Source organism: Electrophorus electricus, chromosome 22 (assembly GCF_041902795.1).
Source record: "Electrophorus electricus isolate QZ-2024a chromosome 22, ASM4190279v1, whole genome shotgun sequence".
NCBI classification, from domain to species: Eukaryota; Metazoa; Chordata; class Actinopteri; order Gymnotiformes; family Gymnotidae; genus Electrophorus; species Electrophorus electricus.
The window spans coordinates 17205001-17225951 of record NC_137518.1 but is presented as its reverse complement, the minus strand read 5'-3'; the positions used below and the strand labels follow the sequence as shown (position 1 = coordinate 17225951).

At 40.4% G+C, this 20951-nt stretch overlaps 1 protein-coding gene across 7 annotated transcripts in view; it reads left to right on the top strand.

Moving 5' to 3' along the window:
* The window catches only part of cacna1da (calcium channel, voltage-dependent, L type, alpha 1D subunit, a), an 81507-nt gene that overhangs the window by 8555 nt on the left and 52001 nt on the right, over positions 1-20951 (top strand). For all 7 annotated transcript variants that reach the window (XM_081705145.1, XM_081705143.1, XM_035520235.2 and 4 more), the window contains 5 exons: positions 1042-1147; positions 18110-18249; positions 19587-19747; positions 20472-20624; positions 20840-20951. The exon at positions 20840-20951 is cut by the window's right edge and continues 85 nt beyond it. In XM_081705145.1, the coding sequence (XP_081561271.1) occupies positions 1042-1147; positions 18110-18249; positions 19587-19747; positions 20472-20624; positions 20840-20951 (672 nt within the window). The remainder of the gene's footprint in view (positions 1-1041; positions 1148-18109; positions 18250-19586; positions 19748-20471; positions 20625-20839) is intronic.

Genomic DNA, 20951 nt, shown 5'->3' with positions numbered 1-20951 from the left:
CACACCTAACCCTACTATAACATACCAGACCCCACTTTAACATAGCTGACCCCACTCTAACACAACCTAGTCCCAATTCTTACACACTTGAGACATCACTGTAACACAACTGCTCTTGAACACCGGATCCTGCTATATTGCACCTAACACTCCTGACTCCACTTTAACACACTCAACTCAACAACTCAGCAAATTCAACTTTAACGCATGCGACCTTGTTCTAACTCATCTGTCCCTGCTTTAACAGATCTGACCCAGTTCTAATGCACCCAACCCTGTTTTAACACAGCAGACCCTGTTCATGACCTTGAGCAGTTGAATAAGTTACATTTGTTATATTTATTTTAGCAGGGAAAGAACAAGAACTAGGACTAAGAACTCCTAATTTAACTTGTAATGCTAACTGATAAATCCAAATTAAGGTATTCAGCAGCTGAGAGGCATAGACTTAAGCTGTATAGTTTACTGAGAACTACTGAGGTAAATTATCAAGCTAACAGTAAAGTTATATATTGTAGCACACTGAAATTGAAACAATACATTTCTGTAACTAGTAGATCACTAGTAGATCACTGTCACTAGGCTCACTAGTAGATCACTAGTAGATCACTGTCACTAGGCTCACTAGTAAACTAAGTGCCAGTTAGGCTATGACTACCAGATAATGAAAATGCAGTGATACCAATGTGTTGCTAGAGTGAGGTGTACTGTACCAACCAGGGAAGTTTGTGTTTTAGGAATTCAGACCCATATCTTATAGGCTTCCTTAGTTAAAATCAGCATGTGTTTCTATGAAGGGTGTCAATAACTTTGTATCTTAGTTTTGTTAAAATCTGTAAAAATAGTCTATGAGCCTGTGTAGACTACAAACAAGTATATTAAATCTGGCGCAGATATTCAAATGCTACATGCACTACTTTGTTAGGTCAGGTTCTACTCTATTTTACTGGATTGGTCCTTGAAACTGACACCGTTTGCCATTGCTTTTGAACAAAATTGTCTGTTCCTTAATGTGTCTGCTCCTTAACTTTGCATTTACAGGCCATTTGATACTTTTATATTAGTCGCCATTTTTGCAAATTGCATGGCCTTAGCTATCAACACCCCCTTTCCTGGGGATGACTCAAATTCAGTCAACCAAACCCTGGTGAGTATACAATCATTAACATTTTACTTTTTAAATGTTATATAACTTCACATGTTACCCTCCCAGGAGCCTGAGTCAGGTGATTGGAGGGAAGTCAGATGGTTTCACTTAGGGGACTAATATATTTTTGTCTTATTAAGTCCAAGCCCCCCCTCTAAATCTTGACTGGCTTTATGTTAAGAAGTCATTTGCAATGTACAGTTTTACTGACTGGGTTGATGAAATATTGGTGGGCTAATATGAGTAAAAGTAAATGACATGAACTGTAAAGTTGAGTAACATGAACTGTAAAGATTTTTGTACTTTCAATAATTAATTGTGTTTGAACCAATATGGTTCTTTAAATGTGATTTATGGTTTTATACAGGAGTCTGTGTTTCATTCTGGGAAATATTTACAGTACTGGCACTTATACAGTATCTATCTTACTGTGTGATTACTGTAAAGTTACTGTAAGAATATTGCAGTATTAGGCTACAGCAAGCACACAGTATCATCAGATTTACTGTAAAACTAGGTGCCAGAAGTGTTTTTCTGAATCTTTGTCACTAATGGTCAGATCAGTTGTTGTTTTTTTTTCATTTTATTTACTTGCCTTTCCATTATTTGATTTGACCAACTTTGTAAACTAAGCAGAATTAATATTAGTAAACCAGTGTAAGTGCAGCAAGTTTAAACTTAAACATAACAAGGTGTAATGTGTTTGTTAGCTGGGTACATAGCTGGTTAACCCAACTACCTACCCAATAGCCTGTTGGCATTCTTTTAGCAGGCTAGCTTACTCTGGTGATTCATATTGTAGGCTATTATGTCTTAATACTACTTAAATATACATATTTTAAACAGTTTTTTATGGGGCTTTGACTGATATCCATTTAGATGTTCCACCCTTCGTGCAAAAAAAAAAAAAAAAAAAGAGGTATTGGGAAAAAAGTTACATGAAAAAATAGACACTTCTCAAATAATTGGAGCAAACATTACAATTTAGAGATTATGTTAAAATAACCACACATTACTAGCTGATTACTATTTGACATCATAGTAGGTTAGATGGCAAGTTGTTACTCTGTGAATCAGTAGGAAAGAGAAACATATTTGTGAACATGTTTCTGTGGGATGAGTAAAGTTGGTTGTCTTGGAAATGGTTTGAATCAGATGGAATTTATGATCACAGTTCCTTGAAATATAACCAAGCTGGTAAGAGCTTCTTGCATTTCAAACTTGTAATGTTTGAGAAGCTGAGGGCAAACACATGCAAGAAGTAACATCACCTTGGATGAGGGAGTACAGATTATCGGGGGTGGAAAAATTGTGAAAATCCATAACAAGAATGAGGAAATACACAAGCAGGATTAAACAGGTGATTAGCAAGATTAATATGAATAACACAACTAAAGAAACTAAACATACAGAATAGAACAGACCAGCATAATTAACAAAAGACTAACCAGCTAATGGGAAGTGGATGATTACAACCAGGAAACTAAACACAAGGGAATAACTAACAGAAGAGTAATAGCGAAGCATAAACCTAAGACAAGCGAGCATTGACTGAAAAGGGATACTTGGTTAGACAAATGATAAACTAGACGAAAACAGAACACAAATGTAACAAGAAACAGAACTAAAGGGAAGACCAGAGAGTTACAGACAAACATAAGAAGATGGTGGGAAAACAGGACAATACTTGCATATACTTGCATATAAGCATAACCTAGTAAGAAGCAATAGAGACGAGTACGACAGATGAAGAAAAGACCAGCAAACAGATGAGAGAAATAGGATAACTAATGGAAAAACAGAGATAAAAAGAGGAGACAGGGAACCATAATTCAGAAGAGAACAGGAAAACATGGAAGTAGGTCAGGTAGCTAGGGAAACGGGGGACGCTCTGGTACACGACAGGGAAGGGTCAGAGGGGGGAAGGGTCAGAAAGCCAGGTCAGCGTGATAAGATAAACCGGTTATGGCTTTGTTGCTCAGCATCAAGGCAGCAGAGGGGTCCTGGGTCCTGTTCATGGCCCGGGGCTAAGGGGAAGCCCACCCTGGGCTTTTATCAAGGGAATAATTTGTCTTTCTTCACTACAACAGTATATATTCACAGGCCATCAGATTACTGAACAGCAGTGCTGGGTAGAGTAGCCAAAACTGTACTCAAATAAAAGTACTTGTTACTTAAAAAATTACTCTAGTAGAAGTAAAAGTAGTCATTTAAATTATTAAGTAAGAGTAAGAAAGTATCTGCTAAAAAGTCTCCCCAGGAAGAGAGTTACTTCAACTACAAACTTGCGGATACGGGCCTTCAAATACATTCAGACATTCATTCAGACATTCGTCCTGACATTCAATGAACAGCCAAGACATAGGGAACCAGACAAGGTTTAAATGTATGAACTAATTAACTCTAAACCTGACACAGGTGAAAGTAATAACAGGCGTGGAAAAACAGACGAGGGGGCGGAGAAAATGAAACCAAGCAATGGAACAACTAGGAAATAAAAGAAAACAGACATGACAGGGAAACCACGGAAACAGGGCCGGCAGGAGGATGGCCATTTGTGACACATACTTAGTTTGTGTGTTATGTTTAAGCTGAGGTTTTTCATATGGGCTAAATATTGTACATATAATATAAGCCACAAGCATGGTGATCACTTTGTGATTAGTACAGCCTGTGAGAATATTCCGAGCTCTGTCCAAAGGTAGTTTTCTAGACATCTTACTGTTCATTATATTTAACTTGCAATTAGGCGACCTATTAGTCAGACTGGCTGACTAGCTAGATATCCTATGTTGCCTAGCTGATAACTGTGCCTTCATGTGGTCAAAAGAAACATAGCTATATAAATCAGCAACAAACCTTAATTTTTATAACCTTGAAACCTTTTTAATCTTTATATTCTTGAAATTATGCCTCAAAATGGGATGTGCATTGCTGCACACCATGAGTTCAGTTCAAATGCTTTTTTCTGATGCTTATAGTTTAGCTATATAGGTAGCTAGCCATTTTCTCAGAGTATCATTGATATCAGACCACATTTTACTTTCATATGAATATTGCACATTAGGAGAAAGCACTGATATCACACACAGATATGTGATCCTTAGTTTTCATAAATGCCATTTGAGTCCCATGCTGGAAAATGTGTCTGTTCGCTGTTCATTATGTCGGTCGACTGTCCAGCTGTGTACCTTACTGAAAAAAGTGGTGACTCTCAGTGATCATCTTTAGGGATTTCATTAACTTTCCCACACTTGACAGGTGGTGGCAAAACATAAAATATATAAAAATTATTTTAAAATGTAACGAGAGGAACATTGACCAATACCCTGGAGTAAAAGGATCATTTTTGACCTCACAAATGTACTCGAGTAAGAGTATAAAGTAAAAAAAAACCTCTTAAAAGTACAATTTTTCAAAAAGGTAATTAAGTAAATATAATGGATAAACAGTATTTAATCCTGTCTCACCTATTTCAGGGCAGGCTTATAGATACATATACTTATATATACTAATAACTAGGCATTCATCTTCTGGTCAACTGAGCAGACTCTTTTAATGCAAACAGGCCCCTACCAGCTTTCATTCATTGTATAACCTTTTAGCATGGGCATTGTTGAAATGTTCAAGAAGCAGAAGTTGTTACCTGGATGAATGAAGCATTTCCCCATTACTACTCAACTCTGCTGCTCAACTTTTGCTGTTGTCATAATGGCTTTACTCAGAGCCTGCTCGGATGTCTTGCCATGTGAATGCTTTTTTTTGCAATGCATGATGCTTCTAACATACTTTGTCATTTATAAAAGGATCTGATCTTTTTTTTTTTTTTTTGAGGGTGGGCTTGACCCCTTCATTGGTTTAAATATGCATGATTTTGTGGGTCTGGAATGGTATGTTTAGAGAGGTGTGTGATTGTCTGTGTGCATGCTGGGAGTGCTGCATGAATCAAGTGTGATATGGTGTGTTTCTGCTCCTTGGTTGTGAAGAGAGAAGAATTTGAAGTGAGATGTGACAGCTGTTCAGTTTCACACTGAGATGGGTCTCAGTACCCATGGCTATTGGCAGTTGAGTAGCGCTCTTGGATTCTTTTGGTCTGGAGTGTTTTTATTAGTGCTTTTTCACATTTTCACATAAACAGGAGTTTGTTAAATTATTTCAACATGTTTTTATCACACATACAGAGAATATCACATATTGATTATAACAAAAACAGTAGTTACATATGGTAAGTACACACACACATACACACATACACACATGTTCTGTCCAAAACATCCTGTTTCTCTGGAAACCTTCCGTATTTATGTCTAGCTCTCTTACTACAATACAGCACGGTGCATGTGTGTGTGTGTGTGTGTGTGTGTGTGTGCGTGTGTACACTGAAGTGTCCAAAAAAAACAGGTATAGATGAGCCTATGCAAAATACATACCAATGACAACTATGCATGTCATTGGTTGCGTCTGCCAGTGCGTATATAAAGCTTCTAGAGCTGTTTCTGCTCTGAGAATGGAAGTTATTACAATTTAATAGCAATTTAAGTGTTTTTCAACATGGTTTAATAGATGGAGCTCATGTGATAGGTCATAGACTTTCAGAGGTAGAACCATAGCATTTTAGAGGTAGAAGCAAAAACTTTCACATACGACCATTTTAAGGGTATACTGTGATTACAAAAATCTGGGTGAACATGACCAGCGACGACTGACAAGAATTGTTTTAAGCAATAGGCATGCAATACTGCCTCAAGTAACATCGGAATTCAATGCTGGGGCCTCAGCAAATATCAGATTGAAGATTATGCAATGCCCATACTAAGATATGGGCTTTAGGAGCCAACCCCAACTCAAGTACCCCTCATGAATGCACAACACAAATCTGTGTTCCTCAACTGGGCTCGACAATGCCGTCACTGGACACTTGATGAAAATGAGTAGCCTGATCTGACGAGTCACGTTTCCAAATGTTTTGGGCAGATGAAAGAATCCGTGTTTGGAGAAAACCCCATGAAGCCATAGATCCTACATGTCAGCAGGAACTATAGAGGCTGGTAGTGGTACCATAATGGAATGGGGTATGTTTAGCTGGTACCATGGGACCCCTGGTACAGCTACAAAGATCTTTGACAGGTGAACACTATGTGTGCCTGCTTTATGATGAGTTAAACCAATTCATGTCCTGCATTTATTCTGACAGGTTTGGCCAAACTTCCAACAGGACAATGTGCCACCACAAACCTCTAGAGATGCCAAATTATAGTTAGAGGAACGCTTATTTGAGTTTTGGGTTTTGCCATTCTCACCTAAGTCACCAGATCCCAACATTATCGAACACATCTGTTGTATTTTTGCAGTCCTAAGCTCCTGTGGGGGACCTACCAAGTATTAGACTAGTGTACCAGTGTTGCTGACACTTCATTGTATGTACTGTGTGTGTGCGTGGGTATATATATGCAATTATGTATTTACACACACACGCGCGCGCACACACACACACACACACACACACACACACACACACTCACACACACACACACACACACACACACGGTGGATTGCAGACTGGGTGGATAAACAAACTGCTGTTGAATAATAAGAGTTAAACGAAGAGGAAGGCATAATACAAATAATCAACAGCCAGTTTCAGTGATATTTGGAACTTCAACATACTTATAAAATAAAAGATGGGTTGCCATGTTTTGATAAATTTAACCGTAGACCCACATAGTGTGTACTTCATAGTTTCTAATTTACTAAAAAGAAGAACGTCTCTGATTGAGGCCTCGGGAGATGAAGGGGAATTTGACTTCCAGCAAACTAATATCAATCATCTGCCCAGTAGAGTTAATAGAGTCACAAAATCTACTTTAAATTTGGGCAGGATCACTGTATTAGCAAGGCAGGAGTTTGCTGATACCTGCCATAAATAGGATTGATATCAGGGTGCATTTGAGAAAATTCAGTTTAGGCCAGTTAGTGTGATGTACAATTAAACCATGTTTGGCACAAATAGATGAAGCGTGGAGAAGAACATACTCATAGATCATTCATTTCTTCATCTATAGCCTGCTCCCATGATATTTCATAAATAGCAATGAGGACCTCTGAAAGAAGGGGGGCCTTACAGGCTGAGAAGGAAATTGGGAATTTGTGTCCGGCCAAAGCTATGGATCTGCAAATATCTTTTAAAAATTGAGGATGCTAAATTGAGCTGAAATTGTTTGGAACTCATTAAACAATTTAATGCCTAGGTTTGACCATATGCCAAAAGACCCATCTGCTACAGAGTGATGGAAGGCTTGATTTTTTGATATAGGAACTTGTAGTAAAAAGGTTTGTAGTCTACAATGGTGTCTAAATTGGTTCCATATTTTGAGAGTCTTCTTAACTAAAATGTTTTTGCAGTGTTCTGGAGTTCATGCCATCAGAGGTAAAGTGTCACATAAATGCAACTAACTAAATATTAATTTTACCTGAATTAACTCAACCAGCCTGAGATTAAGGGAGTAATGACCATCTCTCAAAGTCCTACTGAACTTGATTGAGGAGAGGTGTAAAAAGGTTCTTAAATTTGCCAGTGACTTTGACTTCCAGATACATGAAATAGTCTCAAATTATTCTAAATGGTATTTTGTAAAGTGGGTGTATTTGTGAGCTGCAGTATTTAGAGGGAACAGTCTATTCTTATTGAAACTCAGGTAGTAGGACAAAATGCGTTAAGAACAGAAATCACAGGAGGTATAGATATTTCAGGCCCAGAAGAATAGAGAAGTAAGTCATTCTTGTAAAATAATACCCTCTGCCCAATGCTGTCCTTAGTCACACAGTGATGCAAGGGTTAGATCAATAGTGAGAGGATCAGTGTTGAAGGACATTGTGCAACCCTGTTTTATGACCCCAAAACAGGGAGTAGTTTGAGTGGTTGTAATTTGTTGTGACACATACAAGTGTGGAGGTGTACAATAAGTTGACCCAAACAATGATCCTCTCACCAAAGCTGAATTTCTCCTATCTACTGAATAGATAGCCCCATTCTACTCTGTCAAACACTTTCTCAGTATCTAATGAGATTAAATATTCAGTGTCCTTTAAGGTTGAGGTGTTGTGCATAATATTAAATAAACATCTAATTTGTAAAACGTGTGATTGTCTGTAATAATGCCTGTACATATGGCAAGACCATTTATACCTGTATAGCCTGTAGCTTAGCTAGACAATTTTAGTCCACATTAAGGGTTTTGCATGAAGCCTTAATGAAATAGAGGACTGTGATAAGGATTGAGGGAGAAAGGTGGTGTCCAATGAGTAGGTAAACATGCTGGTCAGGACTTCTTGTAAAACTCGACAGGAAACCCATCTAGGACACATGGAAAACTGTATTGTTCCCACTGCTCTTAAAATCTGCTCAGTTGAGAGCTCCTCTAATTGGAGTTTGGAAGGTGTACCAGTGGTGGGGACAGTAAGAATGCTAAAAAAAGAATCAAAAATTGAAGGCTGTCTGTAAGTATATCGTTCGGCATAGAAGCTCTGACATTTAGCTAAGGATCAGTTGTTACACCCATGGGAGTCTGTTTTTGAGGAATTTGATGGGTCAAGAATGTATGGGAATTGATAGGAAAGTAATTTACTTGCCCTATCCCCATACTTTTAATGAGTATGTCGTGATATGAGTAGCATGTCTTCAACTTGAATTTTTGACAAGTTATAAAATTCCACCTGTAATGACAGACATTCTGTGAACACTATTAGAGAAGGTGAAATTGCATATATATTCTCTAGCTGTGAGGTCTCTTTTTCCTGTATTTCCAATAAAAACTAGTGTATGATTACATTTGTGGACCTTAAAGGTTTTCTAGAGAAGACATTTGGTTAATGTCCCAAGGTTGAGTAGCATGCCTTGGTCTTCACACTCAGCAAGTCATTTTGCGGGGTTGGTCAGTCTAGGCCTGCCTCGTTAAGGTCTCCTTAAAGTCTTGGAGGTTTCCTACTTATGAACCATTTTACTTACCTTCAAGGTGGCCTAAAAAGATTAGAAGAATCTAGTACGATAGGAATGTTCAGGTTATAGACCAGTCGTTTAAGTCAATTATATATCACGGTGACTATTAGCTAGCAGGTAATGATAGTGGGAGTGCTAACAAAGCTGCTCTTCATACTGGATACTCTTCATACAAATTTCCTCCATTGACAGCGCTGATGGAGCAGATCCCAGTGTAAGAGACTGTCATTGAATAGGATAATTATGGACAATTATGCCTGCATCATTATGCTTGTCACACCTGTTGCAACTTGAAGATGTGCTGTTCCAGGTAAATCCATTAACATTAGTGATCCAACAGACAATCCAGGAATAGAGTTTAAGAAACCTGATGTGTACTGTCCAACTTTATTGCTGCCATAAAGAATAATTATTAGTGCTTGCCAGTCAAGAGGTTATATTGATTTCTGTTGGTTTATACAACATGTTAAGGAAGACAGCATACTAAAGTATTGATAGTTCTCTGAATTTAACTGATAAATTACAAGCAGGGTGATAATGCACTATCAGTGTATCCTCAGTCATTACTATTAAGCGTTTACCTCACTATCCACTGTTAATTCCATGTAGTAATATTGATTCTAGATGCATGTATGTTAATTGTATGCATATGTATGTGTTTGGATATTTCTCTGTGTGTGTGTGTGTGTGTGTGTGTGTGTGTTGGGTGCGGTGTGGTGTAATGGTGAGAATGTGTGATGTTTTGCTCTGTGGGGTATTACCACAGGTGAACGTTTCATCAGAAACACAGCATGCTGTGTATTGCACTCTTCCCAGGTTGCCTCCCTCCAGGTGCACTGACACTCATAAATATGTAGGAGCTCCGAGGTGTTTTACAGGCCTCAGGGTGTGCTGCAGTTCTTTCATAGCTGCACATTCTGCATAGAAGGGCAGGCATAGTTAGTTGACATTACTGATGTCAGTGATGGAAAAAAGGAAACAATAAGTTATTTATTTCAGAAAGACTCAGCACACTTTTACCCACTTTTTTTGACAGAACAGTCTGACTTACATTGTTTGACAAAATGTTTGTCTTCATTAATGAAAAGGCTGCCAGATTTGGAAAATGTCAGCATAACCACAGATCAAACCCTATTTGAAGTAATATGTGACAGACAGAAAGAGCCATGACAAATAGAGTGATCCATTACGGACACTGATCTAAGACAAGCAGAAAGATCTATGACAGAGTGATCTGTGTAAGACAGTGTGATCTACAACAAAGTAATCTGTGATGCAGTTGTCTGTGATTGACAGAGTGATCTGTGACATAGAGAAAGATCTACAATAGAGTGATCTACAACAGACAAAGTGATTTGTGACAGACTGAATTATCTGTGAGAGAATGATCTGTGACACACAGGGTGATCTGTGATGCACAGGGTGATCTGTGACGCACAGGGTGATCTTTGACACAGGGTGATCTGTGACACACAGGGTGATCTGTGACACACAGGGTGATTTGTGACACAGGGTGATCTGTGACACAGGATGATCTTTGATACACAGGGTGATCTGTGACACAGGGTGATCTTTGACACACATGGTGATCTGTGACACACAGGGTGATCTGTGACGCACAGGGTGATCTGTGACGCACAGGGTAAATAACAAAGTGATATATGAAAGAGGCATCATAATTCTTCAATAGCAGCAAAGAGTTTAACTGGGTCTGTTTGAATGACAGTTGGTCTGTTTATCTTAGTAGTACATTCAAACCATCTGGGTGAAAAGCACTACTATTGTTTCCAGTCATAACAAGCTGTAGAAACTCACTGAACTGATTTGTGTACTCTGTCAGTTATGTATAAAGCTAATGTAAATGAAAACTCCAGGCTATGTAAGCTTGCCAGGTGAGGGAGATTAGAGTCCTGCTGGAATAATGATTTCTTGCAGTTTTATGTTGTAGCATGCAGGAGTCAAATGGTTACAGAGGACAGTGAGGTCTCATGTAATCTGCCATGGTGCAGGAGTGAAGCAGTGAAGGAGGTGATGTGTTGTGTTGGAGGAACAAAGGTAGAATGGAGGCTGTAGTGTAGGAGTGGAGTTCTGATGGAGGATGTAGTGGAGGAGTGGAGGTGGGATGGATGGTGTAGTGTAGGAGTGGAGGTGGGATGGATGGTGTGGTGTAGGAGTGGAGGTGGGATGGATGGTGTAGTGGAGGAGTGGAGGTGGGATGGATGGTGTGGTGTAGGAGTGGAGGTTGAGATGGATGGTGTGGTGGAGGAGTGGAGGTGGGATGGATGGTGTAGTGTAGGAGTGGAGGTGGGATGGATGGTGTGGTGTAGGAGTGGAGGTGAGATGGATGGTGTGGTGGAGGGGTGGAGGTGGGATGGATGGTGTGGTGGAGGAGTGGAGGTGGGATGGATGGTGTGGTGGAGGAGTAGAGGTGGGATGGATGGTGTAGTGTAGGAGTGGAGGTGGGATGGAGGATGTAGTGTAGGAGTGGAGGTGGGATGGATGGTGTGGTGGAGGGGTGGAGGTGGGATGGATGGTGTAGTGTGGGAATGGAGGGAGGTTGGCGTGGTGGAGGAGTGGAGGTGGGATGGATGGTGTAGTGTAGGAGTGGAGGTGGGATGGAGGATGTAGTGTAGGAGTGGAGGTGGGATGGATGGTGTGGTGGAGGGGTGGAGGTGGGATGGATGGTGTGGTGGAGGGGTGGAGGTGGGATGGATGGTGTAGTGTGGGAATGGAGGGAGGTTGGCGTGGTGGAGGAGTGGAGGTGGAATGTTTCAGCAGGGCTGAATGCAAAGATTGATGCACAGATCTGAGATCAGGTATCAGTGGATGCTGAGATGGACACACAAAGTTCTGACATTGGACCTGATAACATGTAAACATTTAGACTCCTTGTATATTTTTGTATGGTATCTGAATTCCATTCCTGATAAGATTTTAACCACATGCATTTAAACTGAATACACATACAATGCATCTTGAAAATATGACGAAAATGACATTCAGTTGCTATTTAGCACAAAAAGGATGAGGCTAACTTTCTGACATGAGAGTTGGGGTTCTCAGGTATGGCTTGGAAAGACAAAAGTGGTTACACTTATGTAATAAAGATGTATATCTCAGACCACATCCCAAAGTGCTCTGAGTGATTGGATTTCAGTCTATGTTAAATGCTTCTCACTTCCTTTACACCTGTGTTTTTGGCTTGATATTCAGATATAATAGATATCCAAGATACCATAGCTATCCAGTAGATATCCTGATATCTATGTAAAATTCGGATACTCAGGACACATGAAATGACCACCTTTAAACAGGGTCTTGGTTGATAGTGTATCTTTGAACTACACTTTGAGGTTTCTTGTGTTTAAATCCTGCATTAGTTAACATTTTACACTAACTGATCAGACTTATTTCCGTGCTGATCATAGGTGACTCGGTGGAGCTTTCTCAGATATATCTAAATTTGAAACTTAAAATCATACCAGGCAAATTTCACGCACACACACACACGCACGCACACACACACACACACACACACACACACACACACACACACACACACACACACACACACACACACACACACACACAAACAAATACAGTTTCTCTCTTTCTCTCTCTCTCTCTCTCTCTCTCTCTCTCACACACACACACACACACACACACAAACACACACAGTTGTCAGATGCACTGGCATCATGTTAAAAGGTCATTGCTTAGTGATCTGCTGGTGCCACTTACATCTGAGTTCTTTTCTTATCCAGTTACATTTGTTCAAATGTTTGTGCGAATGTTTGTTGGTCTATTTGTGTGTCTGTGGATGTATTTTTATGCATGTTTGCAATTTGTGCATAGTGCCTGTGGGTTTAACTGTGCTTATGTGTGCAAGTGTGTGCACGCACATGTGTATGCACAAGTGTATGCACAAGTGTGTTTCTCTGAGAATGGTTGTGTCCACAGACCTCAGTAGGGGGTGATGGCTGAAGTGTGTGTTTAATCACTTAGCTAACTGCTCATTTGTGTCAGATAGCCTGCTATTCCTCTGCTGTCTGTGTGTATGTGCATGTGTATTTGTAAAGAATTCGAACACATCTTGTTTGTTTTGTTCTTGCAGAACACAGCATGTTAGTAGCTGCATTAACATACAGTTTAAACTTGTACATGCAGTTTGCATGTGTGTGAATTCCTGATTTCGGGAGGAAAAGTAGGCAAGGCTTGGAAACGGCACGTGGGGACAGAGAGAGGGAAAAGCAGAGGAATGGGTCGGAGAACTGAAGCGAATCTGTCTCCTCCTGGACTCACTACGTCTCTGAGAATGAGTATTTCATTCTTTTTTGCTTTTTGTAACATTTCAGAATCAACCAGATGCTCGTGGTTCAAAAAAGTGGCAGTTTTACTTTGAGAGGAACTATACAAAGCAGTAGTCAAAAACTGAGTAAGGGTCAGAACTCGCACAATGGGATTACCAAAACCAAGGAGCATCAAAAACAGTGTCAGAGTACCATCCAAGTCGAAAACCAGTAAATCGTTTGTCCAGACAGCCAAATCCACAAGGCCTCTGGCAAAAACAACGGCAGAGAAGAAGAAGAGTGAAAACAGATCACAGGATAAATGCTTGGTGCACACTATGGAATTCAGTGGCAATACTTCACAAGTATGAGAAACAGGCAGGTTTCAATAGGCAATGGGAATGAGTGACATCTTAAGTTAATAGTTCAGTGATGAGGAATGTGTCAGACAACGACAGTTGGTTAGGCGTTACTCCAGGCTGTAGTCGGAATTCTGGGAGTTGGAGTGAATTAGGGAAAAGGGTGGCATGACTTTTTCTTTCTTTCCATGCATAGAGAATTTCACTTGACTATTACAGTGGGTGATATAGGGTTAGGTAACTGTTTGATTAGGTATCAGTAAATTATGAGCACTTGTAATTTTGCTACTTAACTACTTTGCTTTGCTACTTTTGTATGTGGACATGTGCAGTTCTAGATGAAAGCACAGCTTGACAACATATTGTCAAACTGCAGTATGGTGCAGAAGCTGCTTAAGGACACTCGTGTGTGCGTGTGCATATTTGTGTATGTGTATTGGTGCACAAAGCCTGAAATAGCTCTGACATCACACTGGCCTGGCAGAGTTTTCCTCAGGTGATCTGGTGGTCAGACATTAACAAATGATCCCCCTTGCAGGCACTGAGTCATCAAACATTTTAGAATCACACTCATGCACATACACGCACACACAGTTGTGCAGGCGTTTACCAGAAGCCCCTGTGACTCATCTGTAAGAAGGCCTGCTGAAAGAAGAACAAAAGTGAATGGCCACAGGGGGCTGTGTTAATTCTAGACACAGTATATATGTGTGTATATCTGAGAAAGATAGAGAATGAGAGAACTCTGTTTGCGAATTCATTTATTTGTGCTTGTGCATCGTTATTCTTGGGCCCTGATAATGTTAGCTATTTTCCTGCAACTGTGCATGCTACAGCTGAGCTTCTATATTTGTATGTGAATAATCCCGACACACTGTGTGTGTGTGTGTGTGTGTGTGTGTGTGTGTGTGTGTGCTCTTACATATGAGTGTTTTCTTTCTTTTATGTTTTTATCCCTACTACTTTTGTGTGCAGTGTGCAGAGGGTGCCCACATCCACAGTTCCGAGCACGCTGCTTCTTAAAAGATGCTGCCGGTTACAGACTATAGAAACTCATGCGCTTCTTCTCCTTGCGCTCACTTCGTTTCATGTAGCCTTATTTTTCACTCCGCATAGCTCACAAATCCCACCTGGAGCAGACACCTTTCCCACTGCAGAAACCCAGCGGCTGGTCCTCTGGGTCTGTGCCATGCGTGGAGGATGTTTCTGGACTGCCTGGCCACATGACCACCGATATTCTCAGAGTCTCTGAACTACTCCCCAACTTAATCCGAGGTTCAGGAACCTGTCGCACAAACACATGGAGAACATCATGCAGTGTGAAGTTGCCATAATGGGTGGCCTTATTATAGCCAGAAGCTTGTTTGTTCTTCCTGAGGAAATTAAGTCTGCTTCCTCTATTATAAATAACATTTTGTGGGCTGTCAGTTCACGCAACATGTGCTTGGATGTGATTTCCAGACTGTAAGAGCAACAAAGAGATAAAAAGTCATTACGAATCATTTCTCCTCTGCCATTCGCCATGAATGTCATCTGTGTGTGTGTGTGTGAGTGTGTGTGTGTGCGTGTGTGTGTGCGTGTGCGCGTGTGTGTGTGAGTGTGTGTGTGTGCGTGTGTGTGTGTGTGAGTGTGTGTGTGAGTGTGTGTGTTTTGTCTGTGTGTGTGTGAGTGTGTGTGTTGTGTGTGTGTGTGTGTGTGTGTGCCCGTGCGAGCTTGCATGAGTTTTTCTTACTTTTACGTTTTCATTCTTACTCACTTTCTTAATGTTTCTGATACATCTTCTGAATGAGTGAACAAATTAATTAATGAAATTGTGAATATAAATGAATATCAATATTTGCATTTGCATGAAATAAATATAAATATTTGCAGGAATGCAGTAATTTCCTGCATGGTTATCAGAAGCAATGGGGACTCCCATGAGTCATGCCCAGTGAGCAGTGCCCACATGGATAATGCGGTAGCAGCCAGTTTACATGGCAACGCTACAACAGGCTTGAGAAGCACAGGGACAACAGATATGACGTCAGAACACTGGAGTTGGCACACTGCTCCTGTTATCTAACTCTGGGCTTCTAGCCTCCTGCTATCAGAAATTGCATTTTTATCACTATGATTTGTTCTGTGTGAACATTATAAACTCTGCATAAGTAGAGAAAATAGAAAATGCATTTCAGAAGATTACTCTCTGATTGACTGCTATAGTGAAAATAGTGTACTAATTTACACATTCTTAATGTTATAATGAAATATGATTATTGATCTTTGTGATTTCCAATTCCAGCTTGCTTCACCATATTAATCTAAAGTAATCACATTACTTCTGCATCAAGTTATGTGTGGGAACACATTTGGCTAATCTGAGAACAGGACGTTTTGTGTAATTCTAGATTTCTTAGTGTGGTTCTCAAATATATCAGAATTCCTCTATTAGAACCTCTGGCCTCTAATAAAGAATTGGATAGCTGACTCAATAATAGTCTGCCTAGAGGAAGGTGAGAGGTCCCTGGAAGTGGCCCTGATGCCATATTGGTATGTTTGGGATCAGTGGGTAGAACCACTGATCTATAATAAAGAACTGGATTGCTAATCATGTAAAAAATCTTGAATCCACAGTTCATCATAATACAGTATGTTCAATATTTACTGATAATAAGCATAACTAATGGCTACCATGTCAAAATTAAATTATTTTCTACAATATCTTTTTCTCCTGAGCAACAGTGTTCTTCTCTGGGCTTCCAGTGTTTCTTATGATGCCCTTTTATCTCCAGATTACGCTGGAGTTCATACAAAGTATAAACATGGTCTGTTGTTTAATGTTAAGAATCCCGTTTGAGTTTTTGATAGGATAGTATGTTCAATTATGTGAATAGTTTAGTATCCAGGATGCTACAGAAAATCTTGCGTAAGTTGCTGTTTACACAGATATCCTCTAGTTACCTGAGTCAAATCAATTTTTATATATTTTATATATTGGGGTAATGAGGCATCTGTTCCAGCTCACAGGGAAAATAGTTTAACAGATGAATAGGTTAAATAGTTTTAGACTTACCAATGTTAATTTGGGATTGCGTTCTAAAAATGTTTAATTGTTAATTCTGTCAATTCCACATGCTTTTCTTTTTTTTCAGGGTTTGACTTTTTCTTTAGTTCTTTAATACTAACAAGATAGTCTAGAGGACACTTGTAATCTCTTATTGTTGATTATAATTTGGAAAGTTTTTCCAATCTGTGATTGTGGTCTGATCTAAATTTAAAATATCCCACTGGATTTTTATAAAAATGTTCAAAATATGTTGTTTCAGCTTTTGTCATTTTTATTTGGAATAGTGGTTATATTGTGTTTTTCTCTCTTTCTCTCTCTCTGTCTCATATCTCTTCTGCTATCTGTATCCTATAGCCAGTAGCAATGAGCTAAGTGCTCCACTCAATCAGCAGTAAATTGTAAAAATTAGTAAACAAGGCCTCCAGAGACAAATGGTTGTCCACCGTACATGGTCTCTGTCTCGCTCTCTCTCTCTCTCTCTCTCTCTCTCTCTCTCTCTCTCTCTCTCTCTCTCTCTCTCTCTCTCTCTCTCTCTCACACACACACACACAGACATACACACACACACACACACACACACAAACACACACACACACACAAAAGCTTTTTATCTCTGGAACAGACTCAATTGTGCAAGTACAGCAATTGAATGCTTACAAAAAACTGTGTGTGTGTGTGTGTGTGTGTGTGTGTGTGTGTGTGTGTGTGTGTGTGTGTGTGTGTGTGTGTGTGTGTGTGCATTTGTGATTGTGGGTTGGCAAGTATTTTGAGTGGTAAACATGTATGAACCTATCAGCACTGATAATCCACCTTTAACAGAGCTCTTCTATACTTTCTAATGCAGTTACATCAGAGACTTCTGGTACCACTAAATTACATTCACCTTTCGCCTAGCAGTGTCCCTTCATGAAGAGTGAGACAGGGCCTTCAAAATGGCTCTCATCATACATTAATTTTGGTCAAATGGTGTGGGTTACCACATTTGTGGTACTGGTGTAGGGGTAAGAGATCTAATTTGGAAACAGTAGGTTTGGCATCAGTAACATGCAGGGGTTAGGTGCTCTGTTATGGTAACAGCCATCATGTGTGTTTATTGTTGGGGCGTATACCCTGGTCTCCTGTTAATTATGGTGCCTGTTGTGAGTGGGTGCATATATGACTTCAGTCCCTGTGTTTACATACATGGCTCTGTTGTTCAAGATTTCCACAAGATTAGGACAGTATGATTTTGTGTCGTTTAATCCTTACTCTGTCTGTTTCTGTCTGCAGGAAACTGTTGAATATGTATTCCTTGTTGTTTTCACAATCGAAACCTTCCTGAAGATCTTTGCGTACGGGTTAATCCTGCACAAAGGCGCCTACGTCCGGAGCGGCTGGAACATGCTGGACTTTGTCATCGTCATCATCGGGTGAGTGTGTCCGGCTCATCCGGCTGAGTTTCTCAGTTTCATTTTGAAAACTTGTTAACTTGTTTTTTAAACTTTGACTTCAGCTCAGTAATACTCTATCCCCACTGGCACACATCTGCAGCCCAATTGTGGATAGTGGAATTGTTCAGATGGCAGATTGTTTGGACGTTAGCTGTAAGCCACGTCTGAGCATTGGTTTTGCGTTTACATAACCAGCAGTTAATATGCAAGAGTACTAATATTGGTGGTAGTAGCAGCGGTGAGAACAAGATAAATAGTTGTGAGATTAGTTTAGTTATTATTAGTGTCAGTGATTCCGAGTACACCTCAGTGTACCTGTTATGCCCACGGATTCATAAAAGGCAAGTTTAGTCATTTGAGAGGGCATTGGGGTGATCTTGTGTGGTGAAGTCACACAGGAAAGGGGAGGGGTCAGGCACTGGTCACAGAAGGGAATATATTTGCTAAAAATATTCAAATCTCAACTGCCCCAATGACACAGTCACCCATTTTTATTCGCTTCTTTTGGAATTCCACTGCACTCCATCTCCCTAAACTCATTGCGCATACGTTCATACATCCGATCTCTTTTTCACCTCTATCCATTTTTGTCTTTCCCGTTGGAAAGGGGTTACTCCATTGACCCTTCGTTGACCTTTCACTCCTCCATCACCCTCTGGTCTGGCTTCAAAGCTGTGTCTTCCAGGTCACAAACATGTTCTAAAACCCCAAGACCAAAGAACCAGCCCTCTCACATAGCAGCCACGACACCCAAGGGGCAGTTTCCATCGCACCGCCCTCTGCTTCAGGGGGTGTGCCGGTCTCAGTGCTTCACAGATTATATGAGTCCCTCACACATCCACTGTTCATCGAGCGTCACACCCTGGCCCCTTCACATTAGACTTCACGTTGTCCCCTCACAGTGGGAAGTGTGGTGTGTACACTTCCAATGGCTTTGATATTATTCCATTTCTGACTTCTTCTCTCTCTCTCTCTCTCTCTCTCTCTCTCTCTCTCTCTCTTTCTCTCTTGCTCTCTCTCACCCACTCACACATAGTCTAATGAACAGCTGTGTCAATCAAGTCTTTTCTTAATATATTGAACTGCTCTCTCTGTTTCTCACTCTACCAGAATGATGGAGTATCTTGTGGCCTGCATGGGCCACAATTACTGAGACTAAAGTTTACTTTTACATTTACACTGCATTTGGCTAGTGCTGTTAGACAGAGCAACTGTTAAAATTCCTCACAGAAGCTGAGTGTGTGTCCACTGGCTGGTGGGGGTTTGTTTGTTTGTTTGTTTGTGCACCCTGTGAAATGGGCATGGTCCTGCTACAGGATGTTCAGTGTGGCCCTGGAGCAACTTGCTGATAAAGAAGGAGATGCGGTAGTGGTAAAAGTCGGAAGCAAACCATCGGGCAAAGCAGGCGGGTTCGACGTCAAAGCCTTGCGGGCCTTCCGAGTGCTACGACCCCTTCGGCTGGTCTCAGGAGTGCCCAGTGAGTGACAGTTGACCCTACTGACTGACCTTGTCCATCACTGTAGCCTTCTTTTCATAAAACTCACCCGCACTGAGTAAAACAAAACCAGTCATGTTGACAGCCAATGTAACTTATCTCAAGTCCACTATATGTAACTTGCTACATGACCTACACAAAATTCAGGATTTACTTAAACTAAATCTGAAATATAACCATATATAACCAAGCTCGTTTATTAAAGAGCTTAGCTAGCATTTCACACTAGCAGGAGGCTAATTGCCCCATTGATCATAATAAGCTGTGAAACTCAGAGCCCTCGTGTTCTCTGCTGTGTGTGTTTAATAAAGTGATGAGAACTAACTGTGCATACATGTATGCACAATTAGAATTCTGTGGGGTGCGTTGTGTGCTTATGGGTTTATGGACAAACCGTTTAGTTGTATCGGCGAGTTTCATACACATACACACTAAAATAAATAAACATTAACTACAGGTATCCACTGTGGGTAGCTTTACACACGCACACAATTAAACACACCCACACCAACAACGTCTGCGTATCTATAGGTTTACACACATTCGCACACACATTAATTACTATTGTAAGTGTTTCTATAGGTGTTCGTGCACACACACACACACACACACACAGACACTCACACACTAATTACTAATTACTGTGTCTATAAGTATAGGTGTACGCACACAAATGCCCACTGTTGCATATAACTTTGTGTTCTAGGTCTACAAGTGGTGGTGAATTCTATCATCAAAGCCCTGGTTCCCCTGCTCCATGTTTCTCTTCTTGTGTTGTTTGTCATCATTATCTACGCCATCGTCGGCCTTGAACTCTTCCTCGGGAAAATGCATGCTACCTGCTACTATAAGGACACAGGTACATCATAGTGAGCAACAAAATGCCTGATTTACTGTACTTGAGATATGTTGCCAGGAAAAATAGACAGTACCTTCATTTCTGAAACAGGTTGCCATTATTAAAGTGCATCTGGGTGTCTGTCTTTGCGTGTGTACTTTTTTGGGGGTTTTTTTTTTTGTGTGTGTGTGTGTGTGTGTGTGTGTGTGTGTGTGTGTGTGTGTGTGTGTGTGTAGATATATTAGTGGATGAAGAACCGGCACCCTGTGTAAAAAGCGGTCCAGGTCACATGTGCACATTAAACGGCACGGAGTGTAGGGATGGATGGGTCGGCCCCAACAACGGCAT